The 7,753-nt window shown below is 66.7% G+C and overlaps 1 protein-coding gene across 1 annotated transcript; it reads left to right on the forward strand.

Moving 5' to 3' along the window:
• The first annotated feature begins 6,006 nt into the window (after positions 1-6,006).
• On the forward strand, positions 6,007-7,550 carry LOC142825200 (E3 ubiquitin-protein ligase RNF182-like). Its single transcript, XM_075917079.2, has one exon. It carries the CDS (start codon positions 6,182-6,184, stop codon positions 6,869-6,871), a length of 690 nt encoding a protein of 229 aa, XP_075773194.2. The 5' UTR covers positions 6,007-6,181; the 3' UTR covers positions 6,872-7,550.
• The last annotated feature ends 203 nt before the right edge of the window (positions 7,551-7,753 follow it).

Below are 7,753 nucleotides of genomic sequence, written 5' to 3' on the forward strand. Positions count from 1 at the left end.
TAAAGTCTATTTTTGATTTTTGTTTCCTAGTTCTTAGGGACATTAAAAACCAGCATTCCAGCTGCCCTTGGTGTTGGTGCTGTTCCTCCTCCAGGGGCCTGGGACTGTCCGGGGAGGCCAGGTTCACCATGTGTGCCCTCAGATTCACCACTGCCTCCCGTGCCTCTGTACTGGGTGAATTCTAGGACGTGATCGTTTCTTACGGAGCCCACGCTTTGAATCTGCTTGTCTGAGGGCTTGTGGGTTGAGTGGGCAGGGGTGTGCGCGGCAGCGTTAGAACCGTGCCAGGGAGACACTCGCCATAGGCAAGGGAAGGGAGCCTTTTCCTGAGATTTGGAATGGCGGGGCGGGAGAGGTGGCCGGCACTGATCCCTAGGGCACAGTTCCTTAGCACTGCCACAGTAGCAGGACTGTTGAGGCCGTGGGTGGGGCTCAGCGCTGTTAGTGGGGACAGGAGCAGGGCGTGTTCGACCAGGGGATTATCAAGTAGTGGCGCTGGGCGTTGAGTGACACGGGCTCACTTGGTCTTCAACGGGAAAAGGACAGAAGGCCTGGGTGGCATGTGCCCTGGGACTCGGGGGCCTGGATGCAGCTGAGGGGAGACGGTTGTGAATGGAGAGAGCGACAGGCCAGCTGCTCCCAGGACTGCAGCCAGCGATGACGAGGTTGGAGCTCGCCTTGGAGAGGCACTTTGGCCCAGAGGCCGTGCTTTGGGGCGTGGGCCCTTGGACAGAAGTGAGGGGCACGGGCGCGGGTCAGAGGCCCAGGGAGCAGGCAGGGAGGGTTTATATTCAGTTTTGTTGTTTTAAGGCCAGGAGGGGCCATTGTGTTTATCTAATCTGATTTTCTGTATAACCTGCCTTTCCTGCATTAAACCCTTACCTGCTGGCTCAGCTCGTGCTCCTCTTTTAGATCAAACAGCACAGGTAAGCGCGAATGGCTAATTCTGTTACAATGTGAGCCTCCTTCCCAGCGTGCTTCCTGCCATCCGCTCTCGGGCTGTTTGCTGGGCTGGAGAGCCTCTTCCCCAGGTAGGGCCTGAGACTTAACTAAACGGATTGGATCTGAAGTCCTGCACCTTCAGGTTTTCTGGATCTCGAATCGTTCTTGGAGCTCTTGGCTGAACCGTTCACCTTTTCCAGTGTGGTTGGAACAAGACTGCGGCCCGTAAGGAGCTCGTCAAGTCCCTGCGGGTCCCAGGGCGCGCAGCACAGGAGCGCAGGACCAGCGGGTAGCGGCAAGCGGGCCGGTGACCCTGGAGCAGAGGCTGCCGGAGCAGTGGGCTGGCATGAGTTGGGAACTTCCAGGCCTTTCTCGCAGGAAGCCAGGGGCCATGGGGCCAGTTTGCACGTGGTCGTGCATTCTGACCCAGTGCAAGGGCCCGTGCGCCGGAGCAGAGATCTGAACGGGGGCCGGGGGGCTCTTTGTTACATGGGCTGGGCCTTCCTGCCTCGATTCCGGAAATCCAGTGTGCACAGGCCCTGCAGAGACTTCTGGGACTTCAGCAGTGGCTGGAGCCTTCCTCCCTGAGCAGGTGTGAGGCTCCCTTTGGTCCTGGAGCTCACCAGATTGCTCGAGCCACTTCCACCCAGCCTGTTCCAGCCTCTTGGCCCCACGGGTCTGCATGTGCCACCCCAGTGACCGAACATGGTCCAGCACAGCAGCCTCCTGCCCTGACCACTTCCATCTGCTCCAGGCCAGGCACTGCGAGGGAGCAGGAAGCCTCCTTCCAGTGCCCTGAATGACCCCCTGCAGGCAGCCGTCTGCCTTGAATGGGGACGAAAGCTAGACGGAGCCAGGGAGGTAAATGGAGGGGGGCAGATTAGCTGAGGACTTGGAGGGGAGTGGGGTAGCTGACTGGGTAAGCAGCTGGCATTGGGGCAAGGCCCTGGCAGGTGAGTGACAATTGGGAGCGGCTGGGCACAGACTGGCGCACAGCCAGGGAGAGCTGGGGGAGGACAGTCGCCAGTGGCAGGAGCGGTGTTGAGGCCAGGAGAGGTGGGTTGGGCACAGTGAAGGAGATGAGGAGTGGGGGGGCAGTGGGCCCGGGCTCAGAAACCTGAAGGGTAGGGTCTAGGCTGGGGCCTGGGGCACGGGAGAGGAGTCTGGGGAGAACAGGCTGAGGAATCTGCACTAACCCCCCCCCCCAGAATGGAATCAAGATCCTGCGTCTCCCCGTTTCTCTGCAAGTGTCTGTCAACCCCCTGGCAAAGTGCGGTGCCTTTCAGTGCTGGTCCCCAGGCACCAGGCCCACCCGCTGCTGCTGCCTTGGCTCAAGGGCAGAGGCCTGTGGGGTCCTAGCCCTACCACTGAACCCGCTCGGGGCAGCTCGATGCCGCAGGAGAGAACGTGCGTGAGGCTCACCCCTTGAAATACCTAGGAAATGATCCATGGCCTCAGACCATTCACGACATCCATTGCTCCAACCAAGGAACCACTCAGGTTGGCCATGGAGCCTTAACGCTGCCCTCTTGGTGGGCTCTAGCTCCGTGATCACACTATTCCAGCCCCTGCCTCGGTGCGCGGAGGGCCTGCTCGCAGGGTAAATCACACGGGGTGGTGCCGCAGGGGCATGTTTCTGCCTCTCTGCTTGCAGAAGTTGGGAGGGCTGCTGTGAACAAAGCCGAGCAGTGCAGGGAGACGGGTGGTCTCGAAGGACCAGTCTGATCACCGGCGCGTTACAGGGCGCCTAGCTCGGGCTGAGTTCCTGGAGCCCTCGCATCCTGCTTTAAAGGCTGCCCGTGACAGCGGGTCTGCTCTTGGCGCTAGCTGGCGTGCATGTGTCCTGTGCTCCACCCCACCCAGGAAGGTGGAAAATCTTCCAGCTCTGTGCCCATCGGCCCTGGAGGAAAATCCCTTCCTGACACCAAACCCAGTGCCCTGGGAGCGAGCCCCACCCCCAGCTGCCGGGGAATGAATGAAAATAGCAGCTCAGAGCCCCCTCCAATAGCGCCCCTCTCTGGGCAGGGCGGCTCTTCGCTCCTAGCCTTGTGCCACTACCAGCTAGCTCATCCTGCCACGTGCAGCCTGGGGGCCAGCTGGGCCTTGCTCCACTGCTTTCCTTGAGGCAGTTCCAGACCTGCCCTGAGGGCTGGGCAGTCTCTAACTTCACCCCCCACCACTGAGTGGCCAGTTTCTCTCCCTTTGCACCTGGGGCATGCGACTGGCCTTAGGCTGAACGAGCCCAGCTCCTGCAGCTGCCTCTTTTGGGCCAGGTCTGGGCCGGGCCAGCGCCGGAGAAGCTGCAGCTGGAGTGGGCTTCTCTTAAGCCGAGCAGGGTGCTGTCCCCGCTGCGCAGGCCGATCTCTTCCTCCTCGTGGCCGCCGGGAATTCGGTCACTGGCCGGAGCCGCCCTCCGCGTTCGATTTATGAGTCCATACGAGAACCTCGATCCCGGCAGGGTGAGTGGAGACAGCCTGGGCTTAGCGCTTTCATCCTGGTACCCGCTCCCTGCACCAATTCGCTCTGAATTCATCCCCGCGCCAGCCGAGGGCTCCCCAGGGCCGGGCGTAACGTCCGTCTCTACTGCAAATCCTTGGCCCGTGCGTCCTAGGAGTCGCCTCTTTCCCGTTCACGTCACCGTAGCAGCTCCGGGTCCTGTGCCGGCTGGAATAAATCCGACTGCCTGCTCAGTAGCTGTCAAGGTCTTGGGCGCTTGCCTGGGCCCCAGCTTTGGGGCAGCCAGTTTTGTCCGCACGCTCCCGCTTCTGGGGCCGAGGTCCTGAATGAAACTGCTCGATGAGATTGGTGCCAGCGCCAGGCCCTGAGCAACTTGGCTTGTAGCCACCGTCCTGTCTGCCAGCTCCTGGTTCCATCTGACCCCTTGGCCTCCCGGCGCCGGGAGTTGAATGTTGCCCTGGAGAAGTGGAGTCCACAAGGAGGGGCTGGTCACTGACTCTGCAGTCCCCGTTTGGGGGGGGCTGGGGAGTGCGACTGGCGGAGGGGGAGCTGAGGGGCTCTGTGCACACTACTAGATAGTGCTACGCACGGCACCGATCGGATGCCAGCTGTCTCCTCAGGCAGCCGGGGGGGGTCTTGGCCTAGGTGCTCTGCCTCTGTTGCTGCTCCGTGGCTTTTCCAGCTTGCTCTGGACTTGCTCCCAGCCGGCACCGGCTTTGTGCTGCAGCCCCGTGTGGTGCAGTGGGGGGGGGGGGGCTGCCTGCTCTGTGACCGGGCCCCCCTGTGCTGGGATGGGGGATTCCCACTGACTCTCCCAAATGTGGATTCACCAGACACCCAGGCTCAGCCGCCCAGGGGGAGACAAAGGGGGGGGGGGAGACGAGCACCTGGCTGGGGGCAGGGCTGGAGGAGAGTTGGGTTTTCTGTCTGGGATCATGGAGGAAGCAGCCTGAGCAATGGGCTGGGATTTAGGGGCCCAGTATCCCCCATCTCAAGGGGGGCTGAGGCATCCTAGGCCTGCCCTGGAACCAGATGACATCTGTGCTGTGCTGTATGCTGGAGAAGCAATAAACTCCCCTGTTCTACTGGCTGGGGGAGTCTGTTCGGCCACTTCGGGGGTGCAGGAGGCAGGGGACCCTGACTCCCCGTCACACCCCGGTGCTGGTGCTGGCCATGGAGGGTGCGGGCGCGCTGCCGCCTCTGCTGTGGAGATGACTCAGGCCTGTCAATCCAGCACCCAGCAGCAGCCCTGGCTTTCGCTGAGCTGTGCGGGAGACGCTGCAGCTTCCTCCGGCGGCCTGGCCCTGCCGTCGCCCAGAGCCGCTCCTCGGTGCCCGGAGGGCCATTGCAAGGGCTGGGCCTGGGGGAGCGTGGCAGTGCAGGTGCTGGGGCTGGGGGGGGGGGTGGCAAAGTGCCATCTGCTGCAGCCTGCAGGTAGGAGGTGGGCTGGGGAGGACGAGGGGGGGCGGCCGTTCCGCCCTCTGAGCCTGCAGGCCCTGGGCACCGCGGTGGGGGCTGCCCCTGCGAGGGGGAGGGGCTCAGTGCCCAGGGCAGGGCCCACGTGGGGCTGGTGTTTGCAGCCAGAGCCTGGCACACGGGGGGGGGGGGGGCACGGCCCCTGGGCCGCCACAGGCTCCTCTGCCGGGGGGAGGGGGGGGCCGGACTCAGTCTGCCGCCTCGGCGGTGCCAGGGAGCTGCCAGCTGCTCGGGGGCCGGGCACGAGCCCGTGGGGGGGGGGCAGGGTCCCGGGAGCAGCGGGCTTGTCCGGCGGCGGCTCCTTGCCCCCCCCGCAGGGCGAGCCGGGCTCACGCGGCAGGTGGCTGCGGGCGGGGTCCCGGGGCGCGGGGGGGGGTCCCGGGGCACGGAGGGGCCCCGCCCGCGGCGCGGGAGACGGGAGACGTGTCCGCCCCCCCACCGCGGCGGATGCGTCCGGGCTCGCCAGCGGGGCTCGCACTCGGCCCGGCTGAAGGCGCGGGGGGGGGGGCCGGGCCGCGGGGGGGCTCTGCCCTGGGCAGGCTCCTCCTCGGGCGTCAGACGCCGCAGCCGCGGAGCCCGGGGCAGCCCCAGGCGCGCGCCCCGCTCCAGCCCGGCGGAGGGGCCCTGTGCAGCGCCCGGGGGCGGGGGGCCGCTGTCGGGGGGGCCTGGGAGGCCGGGGCGCTGTCGGGGGGGGCGCTGTCGGGGGGGGGCCCCGGGAGACCGAGGCGCTGTCGGGGGGGGCCTGGGAGGCCGGGGCGCTGTCGGGGGGGCCCTGGGAGGCCGGGGCGCTGTCGGGGGGGGCGCTGTCGGGGGGGGGCCCCGGGAGGCCGGGGCGCTGTCGGGGGGGGCGCTGTCGGGGGGGCCCCGGGAGGCCGGGGCACTGTCGGGGGGGGCCCCGGGAGGCCGGGGCGCTGTCGGGGGGGCGCTGTCGGGGGGGCCTGGGAGGCCGGGGCGCTGTCGGGGGGGCCTGGGAGGCCGGGGCGCTGTCGGGGGGGCGCTGTCGGGGGGGCCTGGGAGGCCAGGGCGCTGTCGGGGGGGCCTGGGAGCCTGGGGCGCTGTCGGGGGGGGGGGGGGCCTGGGAGGCCGGGGCGCTGTCGGGGGGGCCCTGGGAGGCCGGGGCGCTGTCGGGGGGGGCGCTGTCGGGGGGGGGCCCCGGGAGGCCGGGGCGCTGTCGGGGGGGCCTGGGAGGCCGGGGCGCTGTCGGGGGGGCGCTGTCGGGGGGGCCTGGGAGGCCGGGGCGCTGTCGGGGGGGTCCGTGGGTCTCTGCTCGCACTCATGCAGGTCTCCCCTGACCCCCCAGGCGATCATGGAGCCCCAGGCCGGGGAGCTGGCGAGCGACCAGCCGGGGCTGCCGGAGCTGGAGTGCCAGATCTGCTGCCACCGCTACGACGCCCGGGCCCACGCGCCCAAGCTGCTCGGCTGCTGCCACCGGGTCTGCGCCGCCTGCCTGCGCAGGATGGCGGCCCTGGGCGAGCCCGCGCCCCGCCTGCTCAGCTGCCCCTTCTGCCGCCAGGAGACCCCGGTGCCCGGGGCGGACGTGCAGCAGCTCCGGGATGACGGGCAGGTGCTGGCGGCGCTGCGGGGCCCCCTGCCCTCCCCCGAGGTGCTCCTGTGCCCCAGCGTCCTGGAGCCCGCCCGCAGCGCCCCCGACTGCCTGGTCCTCACCCTGCTGGAGCTGCCCGGGGACGGGCCGCGCCCCGAGGGGCTGGGCCTGCGGGACGTGATCCGCCTGTACCGCCCCGTCAGCCTGGACGCGCTGCCCTGGGACGGCCCCCCCCCGAAGTGCCCCGGGCGGGCCGGCCCCCACTTCCTCCTCTGGGCGCTCTGCCTCGTCTACCTCAGCTCCCTGCCCTTCGGCATCTACCTGCTGCTCATGGAGCGCCGGGGCCTGGGCCTCGTGCTGGCCGGCCTGGTGCCCTGCACCCTGCTGCTCTGCGTGCTCGGCAGCCTCTGCCAGTGCCTGTGCCGGGAGCTCCTCCGGCCGCCCTCGCCCTGAGCCTGCCGGAGGGCGTCACCGCTCGGGGCCCAGGCCAGGCCCCCCTTGCTGCAGGGAGATGCGCTACGCACCCTGCTGCCATCGTCCTGCCGGGCAGCGCCGGCCTTCCCGCTGCCTGGCCCGGCCCCGCCCGGCCAGCGTGTAAGGAGCCGTGCGCAGCACCGCGCTCCCCGCAGGGCCCGTCAGAGCGAAGGGATTTCCCTGTGACGGCGGCTTTGCAGCTGTTCCTAGTCGTTGTGGTTTCCCTGGGGCCCGCTGGGCTTTATTTAACCTCCTCGGGGCTTGTTTTTAAGAACATCAGAACAGCCAGACGGGGTCAGACCAATGGCCCGTCCAGCCGGCAGTGGCCAGGGCCAGGTGCCCCAGAGGGAGGGGTCACAGCAGGGAATCCTCACGGGATCCCTCCCGCCACCCACCTCCAGACAGAGGCCAGGGACCATCCCCACCCAGCCTGGCTAACGGCCGTTGATGGACCCAACCTCCAGGAATCTATCTAGATCTTTTTTCAACCCTGTTATAGTCCTGGCCTTCACCACATCCTCTGGCAGGGAGTTCCACAGGTTAACTGTGCGGAGTGAAGAAAAACTTCCTTTTGTTTGTTTTAAATATGCTGCTTATTGATTTCATTTGGTGACCCCTCGTTCTGATGTTATGGGAACAAGTAAATACGTTTTCCTTAGTCACTTTCTCCACACCGCTCGTGATTTATAGACCTCGATCCCATCCCCCGAGTCTCCTCTTTTCTAAGCTGAAAAGCCCAAGTCTCTTTAATCTCTCCTCATATGGGACCCGTTCCAAACCCCTCAGCATTTGTGTTGCCCTTTTCTGAACCTTTTCCAAAGCCAATAGATCTTTTTGAGATGAGACGACCACGTCTGGACG

This window comes from Pelodiscus sinensis, chromosome 17, assembly GCF_052426305.1.
Source record: "Pelodiscus sinensis isolate ZL-2025 chromosome 17, ASM5242630v1, whole genome shotgun sequence".
NCBI classification, from domain to species: Eukaryota; Metazoa; Chordata; order Testudines; family Trionychidae; genus Pelodiscus; species Pelodiscus sinensis.